Consider the following 23,604-nt stretch of genomic DNA (forward strand, 5'->3'; position numbering starts at 1 on the left):
ATGTTTTCTTCCCCTAAGTCTTTTTCTTCAAATTGAGACTTTGCATGGCAAGATCCATGTAATCCCAGCCAAAACCCTCTTTCTGATTCATCCACCGGATGGAGTTGTAGGTGACCTTACGGCTGACCGGTTGGTGAGGTTATTGTTTGAATTGGGATCTTCTTGTAGCTAGTTGTTCTTCAAGTTAAGGTAAGGGGATTTTGACTTAATTTATGAGTGTTTATTGTTTAATTTCTGTTTATTATTGGTTGCCATGTCATACATCATAATAGCAGGTTATTACATATAGTTTTAATAGCTTTCTCTTCTTATGCATTAGATGATTGCATGATACTAGGGTGCATTCCATCTTGCATATGCATAAAATATCTTGATACTTGTTGGAATTGACTGGAATGTGTTGCTGGAAATTTTCTCTCTTATTATCTAATACTAGAACATATGCCATCATGATAGTGTGCATTGGGCTAGGGATATCATGAACCCAATGCTACGGCCTTTACCAACAGGGGAGAGGTGTTGGATAACCCGTGGTAGGTTTGAAGGGACGATTCCAGGGATGCCATTCACTGTGCCATATCCGAAGAACACTATAAGAATGTGAACAAATAGTAGGGTTAACATTTGGGGGGTTTGTTGGCGTCAGATGTGTAATACCTGAGCTAGCGGGTTCCCACCGTAGTAGAGTGGTATCGCTCGGGTGACCGACATTTGGTTTGTGTTTCCGGGACCGAGGATATCATATCTACTACAGTAGCATTTATATCCCATGAAACCTAGTATCAATGTTAGGAGCATACTTAACTTTAGGTCATTCATCATGTACTATCTGCATTTGCTTGTGTGTTTCCCTTGCTAGGCTCAGTGGAGTTCATCCTTGTGGACGTCCTTATTTTTCAGATGACTCTACTACTACTGCTGGTGTTTCTCTTGGAGCTGCCTCCGTTATGGATTCTCCTACTGGTGTTGGAGTTGAGGCTCCGCTATATGAGGTGCACGATGCCTCATGCATGTGTGATGACTGCGCCTTCTCTTGACTGTGGCGTGACAGCTAGGCTATGTTCTCCTTCCTTTTTGCGTTATATACCCCACTTTTGTATAGAGATGATATATTAGTTTGTAAACTTGTCTTGAGTTACTTTTGGAAGTGTACAGTTGTAGCTCAAGCTTCAGATATTATATCTATGAATGAATTATCACTTAGTTCTCTTATTTATTGATCTTATTCTTATTATTTAAACTCTTTCGCTGTGTTTAAATTACTGTATATATTGTTATAATTGTTGTGAATAGGGTACTGCACTTGCGATCCTTAGGATTGGTTGGATGTCAGATGGCATCCAGTTACAGTGGGCCCTTATTAACCAGGTTGGGCTGTGACAGAGAGACAGAGAGGGAGAGAGTCGTGAGATAGAGAGAGACCATTTGACTTCGATGGCAACGCATTCTTCACTTCTTCGAACCCCTCCAGCGGCTCTTGGCCTCCTTCCTCGGCGTACTCCCAGCTTCGGCAACCTTTTCAAGCAGGTAAGTAAATTTTTTTTTATTTGGTTCTTCTTCTTCTTCTTCTTCTTCTCCTCCCAGTCCCCCGGCAACTCTCTCCTTCAATTCTTCTTCTTCTTCTTCAGTTCAGTTCTTCTTCTCTCACTCACGCACACACACACAGCGACTCCAGCACGAGAGAGAGAGAGAGAGAGAGAGAGAGTCATCTTCTTCACTTCCGGTGACTCCTCTTCTCCTTTTTTTAATAGCTAATATGCCACTCTCAGTCTCTCACAGTCGAGAGTAAGATGCCTAGGTCAAATTTCTCCATTAAATGCACCCTGCACATATCAGTTTTGTTTCCGTTTCTGTTTGGATTTTGACTTGCTATTCTGTTCACTGATTCCTTGTTGCCTTGTTCTCAGTTCCAAAATTCATTATAATGCATGAACAACCACCATATTAGTTCATCGAATCCTTTCTAGCAGTAATTCTTTGTTTTCTCTTGTGGTGACCTGCAGCAGCAACTTACATGCTCGAGTTTCTATTTCTATAACTTCTTATTTTGTTTCCTTAGTTACTAATTTCACTCCCCACTTTCTATTTTGTTCACACTTTAGTCAGAGGGAGAGGGTCGTGAATTAAACTAATGGATATTACACTTTCATGAATTAAACCATAGTAGATTAGTAGTACACTTTCATGTTGATTGTTGATGTTATAGGGTATATAATTATATGTTATAGCATACTAAATAACATTAAAAATCGAGAAAATAAAAAATAAAACATGGTCGCCATGATCGCCATTGCAACGCCATGGTGGCGATTTGTCGACATATCGATTAGACACCCCTCCACCGACTTGGATCGCCATTACGACGTGACAACTATGGTTTCATTGCATACCAGAAAGAATGGATCCATAATTAGAAGCCAAAATGATTGATTAGTTGTTATAGTGCTTAGACTTGGATCAGTTCTCAAGAACATAACTCAGTCGACTACTTCAATACAAGCCAAATATCTCTGAAACATGGCTACACCAACTTTGCCACTCACAATCAAGGACAACTCAGGACCAGTTTGATCCTGTGTAACTTTACATGCCATTTGGAGCCTGAGTCAAATCTCTCAGGTTATTAGACCCCACTAATCAAATTTTGATGGACTGAAGGAAGGTATTCTGATTTTTTTGGTTTATGCATCTGTTGGCTATATAGCATTTACATGCTCCATGGTTTCCCTCGTTAACAGTGGTTTACAATCAAACCATTGATATGCCTCATATTTGCGGTAGAAATTCAATTGATATGGAATATTATAATCTCTTCAGACTGTAGAATATAAAGTAACCAGATCTGCAAAAGTGAGGAACCTGAAGGGGCATATGATATTTGCTGGTTTTAACTTCTAAATGGATCTAAGATGGTGATAATTGCTCTTCATATCATTGTTGAACCTAATCTGCTTAGGTTAGGCATGGGCGTCTACATTGAAAATTTAGTATTGAGTTTTGAACTTATATACTAAGAATTAGTTCTCATAATTGCATGAAGGCTTAACGTTAATGCTGTATCAGTATCAACAAATTAATATTCCTCATTAGCACCTCATCAAGTAATTGGTTTTAGTGATGCTGCAGGGTCAGGAAGCATATTTGAGACACTACGGCTGAGAAAACCATTATTTGTGGTAGTTAATGAGGATTTGATGGACAATCATCAGAGTGAGTTGGCTGAAGAACTTGCAGAGAGGAAACATCTACTTTGTGCTCGCCCCCAAATGCTCTACCAGACTATTGCAGGCATGATACTGGACTCTCTTGTTCCTTACCCACCAGGAGATGCTACTCCAGTTTCGAAAATCATAAACAGCTTTTTAGGATTCCCTGATGATTAATCTATCTGCTAAGTTAATGTTGAGCAAAAATAACAAGTTGTGGCCATGATTTGGTACATCAGCTGTTTCGTTTGAGCAGCAACTTGCATTATTTTTGCAATCCATGATGCTGTAATTTACTTCGACTTCAGCTTAAGGAGCTTAGAAGATCAGAACATTTAGTAAAGAACTGGGTGTGATTTGGGGAGTTCGTGGTAGATAAGCCCTGCATATTCCTTAAGTAGGGGAGTTCCTGGTAGATAAGCCCTGCATATTCCTTAAGTAGAGATTCCTACACGAATCTCCCTTATCAAGGCTTCTATTCATATTGTTCTTGGGATATCAAATTTACATAGTTCTCTGTTTGTTTTGCTGCAAAATATTTTACTGGAAAATAATTATTATTAATTTTCATTTTCTCCATCATTGGAATTGTTATTTATTTTTCCTGTTGGACATGACTTGGTGAGAAAAAGAATCCAGCGTATGATGATTGTGGAGTCCTCCATGTGTTCCAAGAGTGGATTTTCATCCTCAAGTGTGGTGCACTGCCCACTGCACCACCACACTTAAGAATCCAACCGTAAAAACATGGGTAGTGGTGTCTTTTATCCTTTCAAGTGTTGGGTGGACGGTTGGATTCTTAAGTGTGGTGCACTAGGCAGTGCACTTGACTTGAGAGGATAAATTTCCGCCAAAAGTACCCCCAATGACCATCATTACGGGAAGATCGGGGTGATTGACATGTGTGTTGGGCTAGATATGGAGGAAACCATGAATCGAAGGGAAGTGTCATTTCTGCCACGTGAAAGGTTGTAGTTGGGGGGGGGGGGGGGGGCGCGGAAGAGGGAGGGTGGTAATCTTTAACAACACTTTTTTCTTGCTAAAAGATCATTTGTATTAAAAAAAAATGGGAAAAAGAGAATACAAACATCAATTAAATGAGTAAAAAAATTCAAACAATAAAACAGGGCCAGCCCCTCCCATCGGCATTGCCACAGCAGGAGGAACTAACCTGCAAACAACAGTAAATCATCAAGAATCACAAAAACACGATTTGCCTTGAGCATCCACCGGTCAAGCTATCATCTCAGAAAAAACACTGTGGCACCTGATTTCCCTAGATTACGCAGAGAACAGCCATCAACATTGAGTTTTACCCAATTAACAGAGGGAGACAGGAGATCTCCAATTCCTCCTCGGGGCTTCCTTGGGATGACAGAAACTCCCAAACTTCTTGCACACATAATTCTGCCACCGAAGAAACATGGTGGATTTTTTTTTTTTTTTTGGGGTTAGGGAGAGGGTTCTTTTGGTAGGGGAGTGCACCAATAAGATGCAATCAAATGGTGTCGGATATAGAAGTGAAACTTGGTCATTTCATATAAGAAGAAGAGAGAGAGAGGCAAACATAGAGGTGCGTGCTAGTGTACCTGCCCCGGCCAGCCGGAGGACCGTTTCCCTTTTCCTTACAAAATGGTCTAATTCAAAGAAAATTACAGCAGCAGTACTATCTACTGGAATCCTGATGAGGTAACTCTGAAAACGGGCTATTACATGTACATTTCAGATAGAAGTTCTATGTGCCGCAGCGCAGCCTGCGCCTAGGCACATGGACAGCCTGTACGGGGGGCAGAGTGGTCATTGCGCCCACCCCCATGTGCCTGGGCGCAGGCTGCGCTGCGACACAGAGAACAGTGCCCCTTGATATTAATATATATTTTTTCTTTTTCTATAGTAGAATCTTTGAGCAATTACTTAATTTTATTAAACAACATGGAATTGGAGCTAAGATATGTTACAAGATGAAATGATTGAGCTAGAGATTCAAAACCCAAGAAATACTTCCTTTTCTCCCATGTTGAATCTGGTCTGTAAATATATTTGATCGATCAAGATAGAACAACCGCCTTACTTAAGATCCATAATACTAGTGAAAATTCGAAAGCAAAGAGCGTGTGAAGCAATCCACGATCAAGCGCAAACCCGAACAATGTGATGCCCCCATTGTTGTGTTGCAAATATGTTACTGCAAGCATGATGAAAGATTCAGAACCATAGTATATATATATGAAAGGTATAAGACAAACATGTTAACTTTTATGTCAATGTTTTGTTATATTGCTGCTCTCACCTAAAGCTTGCCTGGTTTGGAAGGATGTTGTGTCCTGTGAGGAGATTGAGATATGAACCTCAGACTCCGAATCACTAGAGCATTTTGACGCCGTTGGTCGTGGGTTTCCGTTGGCCACTGGAAGTATGTCTTTCAATGTGTTTGAACTGCTAGCAGAGGCACAAGTTACCAGCATATGCCATCTTGTGGCAATGCTTACAATCCCTTGAGCCCTATGCGTGATTCTTGCAGCCCCCAATAGGCACAAGAAGAAACCACTTATCTGAACAACTGAGCACACCTAGAACATCATTTGAACAAAATTACTTAAATTATAGTGCTGAAATCTTCAAAAACAAAAGAAAGTTATATAGATAGAATTTTTGGGATTATCAATTCATCATGGAAGTAATACCCCAATAATGGCTAGGGTATTTTGATGCTTAATTTGATTCTTGGTTACTTACTAAAACATCTCCTGAATTGAAGAAACTCTTCTCTGATTTTGATTCCAAAACCAGCATCAAGGCTCCCAATTGACTAACTGAGATAGCAACCAAGCACCCAATGATAAAATATCGGTATCTATGGCTGGTAACCGATAACTGCATTCTTATCCTCATATGCTCCCGGAATATAACTCCATCATCTGATCCACTCCCCTCCAAGAGCTTGTAAAGACCTTCCAATCTCAGTATCTGAAGCTCACAGGTAAGTCTGAAAAGCACACATACCAACAAGAACACACCAGTCCTGTACACCCATGATGCTAAAACCGCGATAAACATGATCGAATTGGCCGGAATAGACGCAGTTACATACGGTATTGATACTTTTACAGTGGAGAAAAATATGATTTTATGTGCAAGTTCGACGAAAAATGAAGGCAGCAAGATGATTGCTAGGTGCCGGAAGGCCCTATCGAGCTCCTTTTTGTAACCGCGTCGAACAAAGAGAGAATCATCCTGAAGTGCCTCATCGAGGAATAGTAGTTGTCGAAGCCCATATCGTCGGAAGAAACAGGAAAGTGTAAAGAAACCAATAGTGGCGAGGCCGGATTCCGGCAATTGCACCAGCTTATTGAAGGAAATTAGGTCATCGGTTGGCAGAGTAGTACTTGCTGGTACTCTCACGGTGAGAGAGCTAACAAGGGGGACGACAACGGTGAGAATGATGAAGGTGATATAGGAGATGAACTTGCCTGTACATGACGAGTGATCAAGGGCGCACCACCTGAGGCTTATTTGAAATTTACGTAGCTCATCATCATCATGGATGGTTGTTGATTTCGATTGGAGATAGGACCGCCGTAGGAGCAATGGAACAGTGGCCGGAGTTGGCTCATAGTCCGGCTGGTCGGGAAATGATATGTTTAGATCATTATTGGGAGATTCAACGTCGGAGAGTGTCTCTAAACCACCAGAATCAGTGGAGGAATTCATGGGTTCCATGGTTTGTTGTGGCCTTAATTATGGGGGACTGAATCTAGAGGAGTTGATGATACATTGAATTCATAATTTCGTACTGCAAGGAAACGTGAGAGCGGACTCCTATGTCAATTACTCTCTCTCCTATAACAGAACCAGATCTTGCAAAGAGTTGGGGAGAGGATTGCGTGAGAGGTAGACCATAGGACCTCTTTCTTTCATACAATGGAATTTTCAAGCAAACAATCTGAAGTTATACTTTAATTATTATTATTCCCTCCGTGCCCCTAAAGACATTTGACCCATAATATTTGGAGTCCGGTTCAGCTGCACGCATGCATGTACACTTGTTGAACGCTGAGTGTACACAACCATTCTCCAATACATTTGGCTCTATAATTTCTCTTTATTTTTCTTCTTCTTATGATTTGAATTAAGTCGCAGTTAAAAAAAGAAATTAAGAAATTAAAGAGCTTTATTGTATTCCCTATATATGAACATGTTGCGTCAAGAAACCTGTTGGAGCGAGCTCTGCCTGCAAGACAAAGATTAGCAGAGAGTACCGAGCGTCGCCGGTGATCTCACTCCAATGCTTAAGTTAGATCTCAGAACAACAGTCAATTCAGAAAGAATTCAGATAGATGTGATCAGCGTTACCTCCCTTACTTAAGGTGGTTGAGGGGTAGAGTCGTGCCTGAATAGGTAAGCTGGATTTTCAAAGTGGAGTGAGACCGTTTCAGAGTGATATGGGGGATAGTGTTTATCCATAACTTGCCACGTGTCATGTGGGGGAGAATCTCGGGCCATGTTGGCCCCTGGGAATCTTTGTGTTATCCTCGCGAAGTATAGAGGTCATTCCTCGCACACCTGCTGTGGACAGGTCGTTTCCGTTTGAGGGAGGGCACGATGCCCCCTAGCAGCAATGCGGGCTAGAACGCAACCAGGCAATCCGCTCTACTTGTCGCTCATAGCTTGGCATCCATCACAAGCCGCAACAATTAGCAGGCCTCGTGCTTAGACAGGCGCGGTCTTAGTTCTTGACCCACGACTTTGCTAGCTCGTTCACACGGCGCTAGGTCCTTTGTCCCATCAGAACCTTTCATTATTAAAACAACTTGATCAATTGATTGATGTCTTGTTAGTAGAGTGTAGGCTCCCAGGAGATCATGGGTTTGACTTTCGTGTTTTCACCTTGTGCCATAAGGCACTCCTTCCGACCCCACCCCACATTGTATGAGGACTGACAATTTAGGTTACTTATAAGCATGTCTTGAATAACAGTGTTAAGGGAAAATTACACTGCGACCCCCTGAGGTTTGTCTTAAATACAGTGCGAACCCCAGTGTTTCTAAATTATATAGCCAGACCCCGTGAGTTTAGGTTAATTGTTACAGTCAGCCCCACTCCGTTAGTAAGGTGTTACGATGTTGGTAATTGATTCCTTTAAATGACTGATATATCCTTATTTAGTTACCCATAGGGCATCCCTAACTTCACACCCCCTTCCCCTGCTAATCGAATCAGTCGTAGGTTTAGGGATCTGACAATGCCTCAAGCCATCTTCAACTCCTTCCTCTCCTACTCAAAGGCATGATAAGGAAGATGCATTTTAGGGTTCTCAAGTTTGTTCATCACCAGCAAGTAAGTTTGAAATCCCCAAACCTAGATTCTCCTTTCTTCTTATTTTTCTCAAGACATAAATTCACCCCAGCCCATTCTACCCGTGAGAATCACTCCAAACTCAAGTCGAGTGCTACCTTGCCCCTTTGGAAAACTCGATCCAAGTTGGTGTAATTCTGCCTAGCCAAACCCAAGGAATCCTAATTTCTCTTCCCTTAAACCCTAACCCTAATCTAACCTATTTTCTCCATAAACCATTGTTTTCGATTCAGTTTACAACCACCGTTTTGCTAATTAATTAACGAATAGAAGGGTTCGTTCATCATCAACAAGTCTGATTTCAAGTTTGTTCATCACCAAGAAGTAAGTTAGAAATCCCCAAACCCTAGATTCCCCTTGCTTCTTAATTTTCCCAAGACCTAAATTCACACCAGCCCATTCTACCCGTTAGAATCACTCCAAACTCAGATCGAGTGCTATCCTGACCCTTTGGAAAACTCGATCCAAGTTGGGTGTAATTTTGCCCAGCCAAACCCAAGGAATCCTAATTTCTCTTCCCTTAAATCCTAACCCTAATCTAACCTATTTTCTCCATAAACCATTGCTATTGATTCAGTTTACAACCACTGTTTTGCTAATTTGAGTTTAATTCATCACTAGAATTAGTAAATCATCAACTTTACATTAAACCTAACATGTAAACCCTAACTTCCATAAACCCTAAACCTAATTTAGCCTTTCCCTTAAATAAACCCTAATTGAGTCATCCTTTGAGACAGATTCTGGTTTTGGTTTTTAGTTTGATTACTTACAAGGTTCACGTCCAAATATTTTTCTTTTTCAAATATAATTAATGGACTAAGTAAAAAGATTCAAGGTTAACAAAGAACAAACACTGTCGTTGACACTTGTGGTCAAGTGCATAGCGCACTTGGTAGCTAGTGGTGCGTAAAGGCCCATTGCTATCAGGAGGTCTTGAGTTCAAGTCTCCTGGTTCACATCCTACATCCCCCTACCTATCAAAAAAAAAAAACTGTCGTTGACACTTGCAACACAATAAAAAACCCAAAGATTTCATTTTTTATGTTTTTCTTCTTCAAGGAAACAAACAAGAAGAAGAAGCCAAATTTTGTTCAAAATGGAAATACGAGAGAGAAGAGGGGTAGTTCGATAGGTTTTTGTTAATAAATGTTAGAAGGGCAAAATTGGTAATTTATATTGTATTATTTAACACCGTCCACTAAGGGGGTCTGACTGTATAATTTAGAAACACAGGGGGTTGCACTGTATTTAGAATAAACCTTAAGGGGTCGCAGTATAATTTTCCCTACTGTTAATTATGGGAGGCCAAGAGACGACCTAGCTAGAAAGTGGTCTAGATTAACATAATTGCTTTCGCTTTCACATCAACTAATTAATCAACATGAGTATTGAAGACATCTATTATGCTAGTCTGGTTCGACTTGAAACCCGCTGATTGGTTTGGTTCAAATATAAGAACCAACAATTCTGTAATGAACTAGATGAGCAATCCAATTCAGCAATCATATTCGTGTTATGATGCGCCTCTTGCTTGCCAGTGGGCAATGAAAAGAAGAAAGAACCAACAATCTAGCCACCAGGTTAGTTCCCTCTGCAAATCAAGGACTGGTCTGGTCTGATTCAGTTCTCAAAATTGGATTTTTTTTGTGGTTCTTTTTGGTGAAATTTCTTCCTTCATTAATCTCAAATATAACTTCGAGTGCTGTCTAAATATTTAACAAACCACGCACAAATTAACAATAAAGAAACCGAAAGTGCCGAAAGCTTAGTAAGACGCAAAGTTGGTTCAAAAGGAAGAAAAGTAAAGAAAAGCCTTGGTGCATCTCGTGACCTCTCTACCTTCTTCAACGAAAAGAAGAAGAATAAAGGCCCTTGGTTGTATGGTGCCTTTTAAAGCTCGTCGTTGTACATTACCTTGGGTTCCACTTCCACACATATATGGAGCTTTAAAGATTAGTGGATCATTGCACCCGAATCAATTTCAGGCCTCTGGCCACCGAAATATGATTAAGGGAAACTATTTCAGTATTTCTATTCAAGAGTATCCTTAATTCCAGTTTGTAATTGTTAATATAAGCAGTGAGGATTTTTTTCTTTTCAATAAAAAGATAGGCATGGCACAGTGATACTTGTGACAGATGTGACCCAAGCAAGGGAGTGGACCAAATACTGATAAGGGTGTGCAAAGGAGTTTAGATCACGAGGATGGAGTTAAAAAAAGCTGCCAATTGTCCATTGGAAGCAGCTTTGATTCAGTTGATAAGATCATGAGATACAAGCTAGATGGTTGAGGTGATCTATACGTATCTTGCATATTTTTAGTTGGGTTTTGGCCGTTAGATTCTGGATGGATTTTGAGGCTGTGTTTGCTTTGCATTCTAATGTATTCTGAATCAAGAAAGTGCTATGGATGTGTTAAGAATTCTGTAAATCGAACACGGGCCAGGCCCGGTCCAAGCCACCCACAAGGGGCAGGCCGGATCCTACCCGACCCGCCACGCGTGGAGAGAACCAGCCAGGGTCTCTTCCCCCCTCTTTGGTCGATTCCCAGTGGGAGTCTAAATAGGGGTTGTTGGATTTTTAATTGTTTTAAAATTAAAGATTCAAAATACGGTTTTGTTGGAGGGTTGAGTGCTTTCCTAATAGACATCTAAATAGCCAATAGATGCCTATTGGAAGACTTGCTTGAGTGGCTAACAAACAAGCCTTATGGGAAAAGACATGAGTTGGGACATATCTCTTGGAGACATCCCTTAGTGGTGTCTCTTCCTCTCCTATATAAAGAGAGGGGGTCTTGTTCATTCTCTAACAATTGCTTTTGAAAATAGTTTTAGAAGCATTTTAGTTCTTTTCCACCGTAATCGATCAGTGTCGATGAGTTAGTGAATATAGCCTTTGGATACCCTTTGTAATCACATTTGGAACTGCAACCTATGTGATTAGAGAGTTGTTTCATCTTGGAGGTATAGATGCATGGTCAACCCAGATTGTAGAATTGGGGCATCTAAAAACCTTAAGGAGAGCATCGTTTGATGCGACTCAACTCTACCATTTATTATTCAGATTACACAAGAGGATGTGTATTGTTGATGCAGTGCGATACTATCTGCCATACCAATCAGATAAGTTTTGTATTTACTATTTGTTTATTGTATTTCTAGTCTTATACTTGCTGCCCATGATATTTTAAGCCTACAGAGGCAGGGGTCTTAGGGTTTTGGCTTTAAATAGAAAGCCCCCCTAAGACCAAATCATCTGAGAAACCAAATTCTCCTTCTCTCTAGTGTTTTGTGTTCTCTTTGGGATTTCATCTCTTCCCAGGGATTTGTGATATAGAGTTCTTTTTCGTGTGAAAACCACTTTCAGTAAGAACTTCATCTTACAATGCCACATGTCATGGTTGGTTCCATTCAACTTGTTGCCTTGATTAAGGTCAGCAACAACATTCTTGGTAGCCATCACTACAATGTGCAAGGGAGGATATTTAGTAGGGTAAATTATAGATCTCCCCCTGGTTTTCAATCGAAACTCAGATCACCCCCTGGTTTTTGAAAAAACTCAAATCACCCCCTGGTTTAGACCCTAAAATGCTAAATTAGCCCCTGATGTTAGTTTTATGCTGTTAAGTGATGATGTCACTGAGTTAAATAAATTTAAATCCCTAAACTACCCTTGACCAGTGTAGATTTACTATTTTATCCTTGAATCTAAAAACCCAAAATCATCTTCTTCACATGACCTACAACTCAAAATCCATGAATGTTCTCCATAGAATTCTTGTGCTGTCAATCATAAATCCATGAATGTTATTCCGAAATATTCTAAAGAGAGATCGATTAGATCTAGTGGTCTGCAAGAAACTTCTATGAAACCGCTGTATGGGTCAAGAAAATCTACAAGTCGAGATCTTCCCATGTCTAAGATGATCACCGAGGTACTCTAATAACAAAAATACATAGTCATTTGTCGACAACAAGGCCGGGAATAATCAGGCAAAACTATTAGTTTGCCGTAACGGAAATGATTTTTTAGATAAAGAAATTTCTTTTGAAGTAACCTAGAAAGAAAATTCGGGGGAAAACCAGCCAAGAAATATTGGAGTGCAACGGATTTTCACGAAGGTGGTAGGAAAAGTTAATAAGGGCGTTAATGTCCAATGAATTGGCAAAGTACAGGGAAGGCATTGAGAGAGAGATTTCTACAGGTTCTCTAGCAATGATGCCAATGGGAATGGGAGGGATGAAAAGGAGGAGCGATCTTTGAAAGATATAAGCGAAGTTGTCAATCTACACCCCCCTGTAATTTCTCGTGATTTTCATTTTGAGACCGTTTTCATTTTTTTAAAGCCAAATCCAACTGAGTTTATAGCTGATAAATTGGATTTTTTTCATTTTTGTGCAATCATTCTGATACAATTTGAGGTGGGTTTTTTAGGTTTTTAGGGTGAATAATCTGCTTTCTCTTTGATAAGAAGTCATATGTAAGCAACACTTGTCATAGAACTTGAGTTGGATTTTGTGGGGGGTGTTGGACAAGTGTGTGTCCATCAAACCTGATTCGGTCCGGTTCAACCCGATTCACCTTTGTATTGAACATTTATACATTTTAGTTTAATATTGTCACATGCGATATAAACTTTTTAAGCATTATGTGTCCGTAAGTTATACTTAAAATGGTAGTCACGACTAGGGTTTGGGCTGGGCACCCTTATCATATGATCGTCGCATTGGGTATGCCTAGACATGTGATGTCAGGGTACGAATGTGAGTGCTCACATGTTTGATGTGTGCATTGGTGAAGAATCTACTTTGTCGATTCCCTCATGTATTAGTGCCAGATGTAGGAAGGGATAGACATGTGTCATCGACACCCTGTACCTGAGGGAACCCTGTCACTGCAAAGTGTGATCGCATTCTTTGGTTCATCAATGACTGACACTCAAGCAAGTCAAAGCCAGTGTTCTAGGAATGCGTGAACACTTTGTGAGTGAAGGAGTTATCCAACATGGTCACCACTGCCCGATTGGGGAACACTAAGATAGAGACTGTCTGTGCATGGTCAGATCAGAATCTGGATCCAGTACCGTTTTGGAAATGGTTTTGCAAAATTTATTTTACATAAAATGATACATTATTTATAGTTATTTCAAATAAAGTGTTTTATCGAGTTTTGTGGGACCCGATCGGATGCACAGACGCTCTTATATGGACATGTACTATGGATTGGGGTTTGGCAGTACATGTGTACATGCCCTAGATTCCATAATGATGGTGTTGCTTAGTGGGGGGGTTGTATATGATAAATTGTTATCATATAGGGAGTTATTTGGAATTTGCTAATTTAATTGGCTCTTTATTTAATTAATTGATTTGGTGCTAATTGTAATTATCCATTAATAATTAAATAAAGAATCTAATTAATATTTTTCCTATTAGATTATGCTTCTTCACCTGTGTAGCACTTTGAGTTTAAACAGAACTGCCAGACTGAGAGAGAGAGAGTCAGACTCTCACTAGGGCTTTATTAAATCTATCTAGGATTTAATTAAACCCTATTATTATAAATAGGGGACCATAAAATGCAGAAGAGGACAGCTCTCCACGTTTTTGGAGCAGACACTCTCTCTCCTACATTTTTGGTTTCTCTCTTTCCCTCTTGTGATCTCTCTTCTTCTTCTTGCTTCTCTCACTTGTGTTTGAGAGTTAGGGTTTGTGAAACCCTAGATCTGTTCTGAGGAGTTTGAGGGAATCTGGGACTGGTGTGTAGAACTTTGGTAGCACCATTGGAGGTTCAGATCTGTTTGCTTGGAGCGCTCGCTGGAGGAAGAACCACTATCTATTGGAGGAGCAACACTTGAGGCTCACCAGGTTAGCAGTTCTTTATTAATTCCTTCTATTCATTGATTATTAATATTTATGGGATGCGAAAGAAACTCGAATCGACCTTTTTCGTTGCGCATTCGAGTTAGGGATGGATCCCCTTGCCATGTGATGGACTAGGGATGAGTTTCTTCGTCCCTACTGTGATAATAAATTTTATGGGATACATGAGGAAAGGAGAAACCCTAACAGGGATGCACCAGGGTTCCTATAGGCGACCATGGGAAGCCCTAAAAATTAAAATTGGGCACCCATGGGACACCATGGGCTAACCTAGGGCGTGCAAAACCCTAAGGATAAATATCTTGGTCTCCCTAGGAAACCATGGTTTGATCCCTGGACCGTTGTTTGGCCAACAGTGTGGTATCAGCGCCACCTTTCCCACGCAAGAATATTAAATAATTAATAGTTTAATATAATTATCATGAGTGGGATGCAAGTTGGCACATGGGTGGTTAGAATATGGTTGTTGTAACAACCTTCCCATGTGCACATGGGTAGTTACAAGGTTGTTAGTGTAACAACCTACCCATGTGATGATGGATTTGGTTTGTTTTATTTATTCCAATTATTGAAGCATGTATCCAATTAGGTTGTGATTACTAATTTTTTATTTTAAAATTTTTTAATCATATTCTATATGTGGGGGGGGGGGGAGCGCACGCTGCCAAGCCTCTGTGCATGCCCTCCCCCATGAACCAACCCTTGTGCGCATCCCCTTGCGGGCTGCTGCCTGCGGGCAGCAAACTTGCGGGCTACGGGCCTATAGCCTGCTGTCCGTGGGCTTTAGCCTATGGGCTGCGCAGGGAGTGCCTGTAGCCTACGCATGTGGGCTGCATGCAGCCCCCTTGTTTTCCCTCCAGTTTAACAGTAAATAAAAAAAAAATAAAAAAAAATAAAAAAAAAACATTTTTTTTCCAAAACAGAATTTTATTATTTTGTTTTTTTTTTGGAGGATGATGATGGGTGAAGAGATTCCCTCTTTATCCACTTGCAATTAAAATGCGATTTTAATTTTATGCCCTTGGATACATGTTATCACATGCGATGTGGTGGTTCAATAATTGAAGGAATCCATGTTTTAATTTTTGATTTACTTGCTTTAATGCCCATGCATGGAATTATATTATGATGTGATTATGGGAATGGCATTCTAATAAATGGATGGATTGTTTATGTATGTGATACATGGGGCTATGGGTGGATGTGATGCTTCTCTCTCTTTCTCTCTCTCCCCCTATCTTTTTTATAAACAAATGTACTCTACCCCATGGCAGCCCAAATGGTGGGTTGGTTTCTCCATGCGGGGTTTCTTTATTATTATGGAAAGGAAAGTGTATAGAATTTTTCCTAGGTTTCCATTGTAATTTTAGAGGAGTTAGGACTCCCAGGGCATGTTGATGGTGATCCACATGTGGTGCTCAAAGCTTATGGAGATGCAAGTTACCTACTTTGAAGATGTAATCGGGAGGAGGACATGATCGAGGTGTGGCATCCATGGCATGATAAATGCACCCAAAGTTATTAGTTTTATTTTTATTTGGAGGGTTCTTTAATTGCTTCTGATAAAAATGCCGTCATCCCATAATCACTTAATCCCTCTTTATTCACAATACATGTATGATATAGACTAGTCTTAATCGGTAGACATGTCCATGGCCTCCTATTGAAGATAAATGTAGAAAATATGTGACATGACCCCACATAAGCCGACAGGACATTTCCAGGACCTCTGCCACACATTTATCTATATTTACCTCTATCTAGATACTTTAGGGTATGGATAGTGAGAGGGCACTGCGACAGTGGGCCATCTTTCATGATTCCATGATTCTAACTAATGCAATAGGTAAGTACATGACTTGGGTGTATGTCAGCCGACAGGATCTGGACATGACACCCAGGTGGCCAAAAATATTGGAAGCCCATGAGGTGGACAGCTTAGTCCACACTATCATGGTGTGTATAATGACTCCCGACAGGATAAGTTATGCATGCAAGGATTGTAGGTATCCAATTCATCTTTTGGGTTATGAGGGAAACCCAAATCATGAAAGACCATTGATGTATGTGTGCTCAATTTATTATTTTCAATGGTCATTAATTAGCATGTGATTATTTACTTGTGCATGTGTAGATTAATATACGATGGCTGCCGTTAATTCCAACCTGTTAACACTCATTAGCGAATACAAACTTAATGGTACAAACTATGTCGATTGGTACCGGAGCATTAAGTTGCTCTTAACTGCTGAAGGACTGTACACAGTTCTAGATGAACAAGTTCCTCCTCAACCCGACCCGAACGATTTTGAGGCAAATGAAGAGATGCAAGAGTTCCTCATGAGGGATTCCGAAGCATCACTCTATATCCTAGGATCTTTGGAAAAGTCAGTTGTAGACTCAGTCAAGGATATACGCACTGCTGGGGGTAAAATGGATAAGCTTGCTGAATTGTTCAATAGGAAGTTGACACACGCACATTCTGATGTGGTGAGTCAAATCCATAACTCCAAGATGTCCCAGGGGACTCCAGTGATGGATCATGTAATAAAAATGATCAATCTGTTTGAAAAATTGGAATCCATGGGGATTGATTTCAGCCTGTGATACAAGACTGGTGTGATCTTAGCGTCACTCACTTCTGCCTACGCACCTTTTAGGATGTCCTATAAGATGTCCGAGAAAGAGATGGAGCTCACCGAGCTTGCTAATGCACTGGTAGAGGCTGAAGCGTCATTGAAAAAGGACAAGGCTGAGGTCAATGCAACTAAGGCAAAGCCTTCTTCAAAATGGGAAGAAGAAGAAAAAGGGAAGTAAGGGCAAGACCCTGAAATCCAAGGGTGGGAAGTCTGACAATAAAGGCAAAGGCAAGTGCTTCTATTGCAAGACGGATGGTCACTGGAAAAGAAACTGTCGTGCTTACCGGGCAACTTTGAAAGACAAGAAGTCGGATGAAAAAGAGGCTGCTAAAGAAGGTACATGTGATGTTCACGTTCTTTATGAGTCTAATTTATCTTTTGAACCGACCAATTCTTGGTTGGTGGATAGTGGATCCACTGTTCACATTTGCAATGATTTGCAGGGGTTCAAGGAGACAAGGAACCTGGAAAGAAATGAAGTACGTCTTCGGATGGGCACTGGAGCTGAGACCATGGCGTTGGCCATGAGAACTTTTATTTTAAATTTTAGTTCTGCTAGTTTAGTTTTAAAGGATTGCTATTATGTACCCTCTTTCAAGAGGAAGATAATTTCAGTTTCAAAACTTATTTTGGACGGATATAGTTTTTCCTTTAATTCTAAATTGATTATTCGTTTTAATAATTCCTTTGTGGCATCTGGATATATGCAAAGTGGTTTGTATTTTCTAGATTGCCCTATTAGAATGAATGTTGTTTCAAATGTTGATTTGAAACGGAAAGCGACTCCAGTGAATCGAACATATCTGTGGCATCTAAGATTGGGTCACATAAATGTGGACCGAATCAGTAGATTGGTGAGGATGGGCCCTTAGAGGGTCTGAGGGTGGAACCATTCCCCACCTGTGAGTCATGCCTTCAGGGCAAAATGACCAAGAAACCCTTTAACAATAAAGGTGCTAGAGCCACAGATCTATTGGAGTTGATACACACTGACCTGTGTGGACCCATAAACATACAAGCAAGATATGGGTATGAGTACTTTATCACGTTCACCGATGATTACTCTAGATATGGTTACATATACTTGATGCGTAGGAAATCAGAAGCCTTTGATAAATTCAAAGAATTCCAAGCCGAGGTCGAAAGACAGCTCGATAAACGCATCAAGTCCTTATGATTAGATCGTGGAGGGGAGTATCTATCGGATGAGTTTAAAGAACATCTCATATCCCAAGGGATAGTTAGTCAGTTAACTAATCCAAGCATACCACAACAAAATAGTGTATCCGAACGACGCAATCGGACCCTATTGGATATGGTCAGAACGATGCTCACTTATAGTGAGCTGCCTCTTTTTTTCTGGGGGTACGCTTTAGAGACGGCGATATATATCTTGAATAGGGTTCCATCTAAGTCTGTAGCCAAGACACCCTTTGAGTTATGGAAGGGGTAAAAGCCCAGTATTCAACACCTTAGGGTATGGGGTTGCATAGCACATGTACGAAAGCAACAGACAAACAAGTTGAAATCCAAGACTTCGAGATGCTATTTCTTAGGCTACCCCAAAGGCACGATAGGCTATTATTTCTATGACCCAGTTGACCAAAAGGTCATTGTAAGTAAACATGTCACATTTTTGGAGGAAAAAATGATGACCCAGAGGTCCGAACCAGTAGTCATAAAAGAGTTATCCGATGGCTCAGAAACGTCACTTCCAGAAGTGAGACCAACTGACATACCTGCTGAAATACCAACACCTGAGGAACCTCGACGCCGTGGGAGGACTATTAGACCACCCACCAGGCTAACTCTTCTACCCGAAGAGGAAGCTGTGGAAGAGTTCCACATGGTATCGGTTGAATCGGATGATAATGCAATGACATACTTTGAGGCTCTAAAGGATGTTGATGCCACTAGGTGGCTGGAGGCAATGTGCTTTGAAATTGATTCGATGCATTCCAACAAGGTCTGGACTCTAGTTGATCCACCACTTGGCGTCAAGCCAATTGGATGCAAATGGATCTTCAAGAGGAAGAAGGGCACAGATGGAAAGGTCAAAAGATTCAAAGCGAGACTGGTAGCAAAGGGCTATACCCAAAAAGAGGGTATAGACTATGAGAAAACCTTTTCACCAGTAGCGATGATGAAATCCATCAGGATTTTATTGGCTATCGCAGCACACTTTGATTATGAGATCTAGCAGATGGATGTGCAGACTGCATTTCTAAATGGGTTCCTTCAAGAGGAAATCTACATGCAACAGCCAGAGGGGTTCTCTTCCTTGGAGGAAGAAAGAAAGGTGTGCAAATTGTAGAGGTCCATTTATGGGCTGAAACAGGCTTCCAGGAGCTGAAACATCATGTTTGATCAATCAATCGAATCGTTTGGTTTTGATCAAAACATGGATGAACCATGCGTTTACAAGAAGATCAGTGGGAGGGTAGTATGTTTTCTTATTTTATACGTAGATGACATATTGCTGATTGGTAACGATGTAGGATTCCTTTCATCAGTAAAACAGTGGTTATCCACAACATTTTCGATAAAAGACCTTGGTGAAGCTAGCTATATCCTTGGGATTAAACTCATAAGAGATCGCTAGAAAAGGATGCTAGGCTTGTCATAGGCTACCTATATAGATAAAGTTCTGGCCAGATTTAGTATGGAGAACTCCAAGATGGGAAGTGTTCCCTTCAGACATGGAGTCAGTCTTTCTAGATCTTAATGTCCTCAGTCTCAGGCAGACATTGAAGAGATGAAGAGGATTCCCTATGCCTCAGTAGTAGGGTGTCTTATGTATGCTATGTTGTGTATGAGGCCGGACATTTGCTATGCAGTAGGTATGGTAAGTCGTTATCAATCTAACCCTGGACACGAGCATTGGAGTGTTGTTAAGAATATTCTCAAGTACCTGAGAAGGACTAAGGAATATTTCTTGGTTTTTGGACCTGATCAGTTGTCAATATTGGGATACACAGATTCGGATTTCCAAATTGACAAGGATGACAGAAAATCCACGTCCAAGATGGTATATCTAATGGGTGTAGGTGCCATTGTGTGGCGGAGTGCGAAACAAAAGTCTACAGCCGATTCTACTACCGAAGCAGAATACCTTGCGGCTTGTGATGCAGCAAAAGAAGGTGTTTGGCTGAGGAAATTCCTATCAGATTTGGAGGTAGTCCTTGATCTTGTCAAGGGCCCTATTCCCCTATTATGTGACAACAAAGGGGCCATTGCACAAGCTAAGGAGCCTAGGGCTCATCAGAGGAACAAGCACGTGCAGCGGAAGTATCACCTCATCAGAGAGATTATCCAGCAGGGTGACGTGAGTATCTCCAAAGTGGACACAACTGTAAATGTGTCTGATGCCATAACAAAGGTTTTGTCACCAGGAGTGTTTGAGAAACACATGGAGGGCATGGGTTTAAATTGTATGGGGAATTGGCTTTGATGTACAAGTGGGAGATTGTTGGACAAGTGTGTGTCCATCAAACCTGGTTCACCTTTGTATTGAACATTTATATATTTTAGTTTAATATTGTCGCATGCGATATAAACTTTTTGAGCATTATGTGTCCATAAGTTATACTTAAAATGGTAGTCACGACTAGGGTTTGGGCTGGGCACCCTTATCATATGGTCGTCGCATTGGGTATGCCTAGACATGTGATGTCAGGGGACGAATGCGAGTGCTCACATGTTTGATGTGTGCATTGGCGAAGAATCTACTTTGTCGATTCCCTCATGTATTACTGCCAGATGTAGGAAGGGATAGACATGTGTCACCGACACCCTGTACCTGAGGGAACCCTATCACTGCAAAGTGTGATCGTCGGATCAGAATTTGGATCCAGTACCGTTTTGGAAATGGTTTTGCAAAATTTATTTTACATAAAATGATACATTATTTATAGTTATTTCAAATAAAGTGTTTTATCGAGTTTTACGGGACCCGATCGGATGCACAGGCGCTCTTATATGGACATGTACTATGGATTGGGGTTTGGCAGTACATGTGTACGTGCCCTAGATTCTATAATGATGATGTTGCTTAGTGGGGGGGGGGTTGTATATGATAAATTGTTATCATATAGGGAGTTATTTAGAATTTGCTAATTTAATTGGCTTTTTATTTAATTAATGGATTTGGTGCTAATTGTAATTATCCATTAATAATTAAATAAAGAATTTAATTAATACTTTCCCTATTAGATTCTGCTTCTTCACCTGTGTAGCACTTTGAGTTTAAATAGAACTGCCAGACTGAGAGAGAGAGAGTCAGACTCTCACTAGGGCTCTATTAAATCTATCTAGGATTTAATTAAACCCTATTATTATAAATAGGGGACCATAAAACGTAGAAGAGGGCAGCTCTCCACGTTTTTGTAGCAGACACTCTCTCTCCTACATTTTTGGTTTCTCTCTCTCCCTCTTGTGATCTCTCTTCTTCTTCTTGCTTCTCTCACCTATGTTTGAGAGTTAGGGTTTGTGAAACCCTAGATCTGTGCTGAGGAGTTTGAGGGCATTTGGGACTGGCGTGTAGAACCTTGGTAGCACCATCGGAGGTTCAGATCTATTTGCTTGGACCGCTCGCTAGAGGAAGAACCACTGTCTATTGGAGGAGCAACACTTTAGCAGTTCTTTATTAATTCTTTCTATTCATTGATTATTAATATTTATGGGATGCGAAAGAAACTCGAATCAACCTTTTCCGCTGCGCATTCGAGTTAGTGATGGATCCCCCTTGTCATGTGATGGACTAGAGATGAGTTTCTTCGTCCCTACTGTGATAATAAATTTTATGGGACACATGAGGGAAGGAAAAACCCTAACAGGGATGCACTAGGGTTCCCATGGGCGACCATGGGAAGCCCTAAAAATTAAAATGGGACACCCATGGGACACCATTGGCTAACCCAGGGCGTGCAAAACCCTAAGGATAAATATCTTGGTCTCCCTAGGGAACCATGGTTTGATCCCTGGACTGTTGTTTGGCCAACAGGGGGGTTTAAAGCTCGATCTGCTGTGGTTTTATAGAAAAAAGAGAAAGAGAGATAGAGAGAAGAAGCTCGTGTGTTCTTTGTTGTAGCTTCAGTAGTCTTCTCCAAAGATGTTGGGTTTGAACTTTGTGGACCAGAGGAATCTGTAATGGCCTTTTGATGGGCAGATTCTCCAAGAAGACATCTATCAATCTCTCACTTGGAGTTAGCTTTTAGGATTCTAGCTCCTTCCCCTGTTTTAGTTATTCATTTATTTTTGTTGGTACGGTAGCAATAGCAGAGGAAGAAGAAAGAAGAAGAGGAAGAAGAATAGGAAATCATACTAGTTTTAGGTTAAAACCTTATCTTTTCAATTTTTTTATTGTTTTATTTGTTTAAATCTAATAGGTAAATATGTCATTTCATTTTTTGATTTGATATAAGTTAATACCGTTAGTGTAGAGGGAGACGGTTGAGTTTTTTCAAAAACCAGGGGGTGATCTGAGTTTCGATTGAAAATCAGGGGGTGATCTATAATTATCCTATTTAGTATATATTCACAAAAAAATTTGTTCAAGAGACCCTAATTAAAATTAACGGTTCCCTCTTCCACATGGTAAGATCAAAAATTTCGCTAGACTCATAAATTCTCACAATGTGTGTGTTTGGGAACGTATAATTTTAATTGATTTCGAATAAAAAATAGGAGGAAAGAGCATCTCCACACCACTATTTAATGCGCCATACATTGGGTGCGCAACATAAGAGACCCAGATTGATACTTGAAGTGATATGCCGAGTCGATACAAAGTCATGATACGTAGTGCAGTAGCCTCCCTATACTTGGCTACTCAAAAATTAAAATTAAAATTACAACCAACTCTTTACATTCAAGAATTCTACTACATCACTCCTAGGGAGCACCGCACTTTGTATCATGTCAAGGTACCAACTCTATCGCACATACATAAAAAAATATATCCCTTACACAAGTACCAATATTCCATCCCATAAAATACAAAATCAAATAAACATAAGTTGCATGGGATGGGGTTTGACCTCTTACCAATATGGTGCGAGTCAAACAAAATCAATACCGCCATGGGAGGGTAAAATTGCTAATTTAAATTTGCAAACACGTTAAAGCAAAAATAAAATAACTCAAGGGCAATTAAAAATTTGGGCATATCACAATTATAGCTCAATTAGGAAAAAAGAAAAGGTGTGGGTGAAGGAATTCCCACTTCACCCATCTCCTTCCTAAAAAAACCCTAAAAGCAAGGTTTAAACAATAGCTTAAAATCTGCCCCTTTCTTTTTTTTTTCTTTTTTATTTTTATCCATCCCAATGGCACACAGCCGCGGCAGCCACAAGCCATGGCCTATTGCTGTTACTGCTGTGCTTGCAAGAACTTCACGGGGCAGAGGGAGAGAAGGGAGAGAGACTGAGAAAAAATAGATTGCTTTGCTTTTGACTTTTTAAAGAAAGTATCATTACTTTAAAAACTTTTGAAAAAGCAATAATTGCTTTTCCTTTTGAA

The 23,604-nt window shown here is 40.4% G+C and overlaps 2 protein-coding genes across 3 annotated transcripts in view; one reads left to right on the top strand and one right to left on the bottom strand.

Annotated features, from left to right (window-relative positions):
• Window positions 1-3,501, top strand: part of LOC122670506 (UDP-N-acetylglucosamine transferase subunit ALG13 homolog) — a 53,855-nt gene extending 50,354 nt beyond the window's left edge. The window contains exons 3-4 of one of the 2 annotated variants that reach the window (XM_043867413.1): window positions 3,127-3,420; window positions 3,451-3,501. In XM_043867413.1, coding sequence (XP_043723348.1) covers window positions 3,127-3,383 — 257 coding nt within the window. In that variant the 3' untranslated portion in view covers window positions 3,384-3,420; window positions 3,451-3,501. Of the gene's footprint in view, window positions 1-3,126 lie in introns of both variants that reach the window. The other variant, XM_043867412.1, reaches the window with a different exon arrangement.
• Window positions 3,502-5,197: 1,696 nt separating this feature from the next.
• On the bottom strand, window positions 5,198-6,926 carry LOC122672291. The gene is made up of 3 exons (XM_043869785.1): window positions 5,943-6,926; window positions 5,497-5,776; window positions 5,198-5,391 (listed from the first exon to the last, which is right to left on the bottom strand). The coding sequence occupies exons 1-3, from the start codon at window positions 6,924-6,926 to the stop codon at window positions 5,255-5,257; spliced, it is 1,401 nt and encodes a 466-aa protein (XP_043725720.1). The 3' UTR covers window positions 5,198-5,254.
• Between the last annotated feature and the right edge of the window lie 16,678 nt (window positions 6,927-23,604).

Source organism: Telopea speciosissima, chromosome 8 (assembly GCF_018873765.1).
Source record: "Telopea speciosissima isolate NSW1024214 ecotype Mountain lineage chromosome 8, Tspe_v1, whole genome shotgun sequence".
NCBI lineage: Eukaryota > Viridiplantae > Streptophyta > Magnoliopsida > Proteales > Proteaceae > Telopea > Telopea speciosissima.

What these genes read in the sequence shown, in the direction of transcription:
- LOC122672291 (XM_043869785.1), bottom strand. Translation starts at nt 6,926, where the DNA reads ATGGAACCCATGAATTCCTCCACTGATTCTGGTGGTTTAGAGACACTC. An exon ending in TCAATTCAGGAGATGTTTTA is followed by an intron (nt 5,777 to 5,942) that starts GTAAGTAACCAA and finishes ATGATGTTCTAG; the next exon opens with GTGTGCTCAGTTGTTCAGAT. An exon ending in CCAAACCAGGCAAGCTTTAG is followed by an intron (nt 5,392 to 5,496) that starts GTGAGAGCAGCA and finishes TCATGCTTGCAG; the next exon opens with TAACATATTTGCAACACAAC.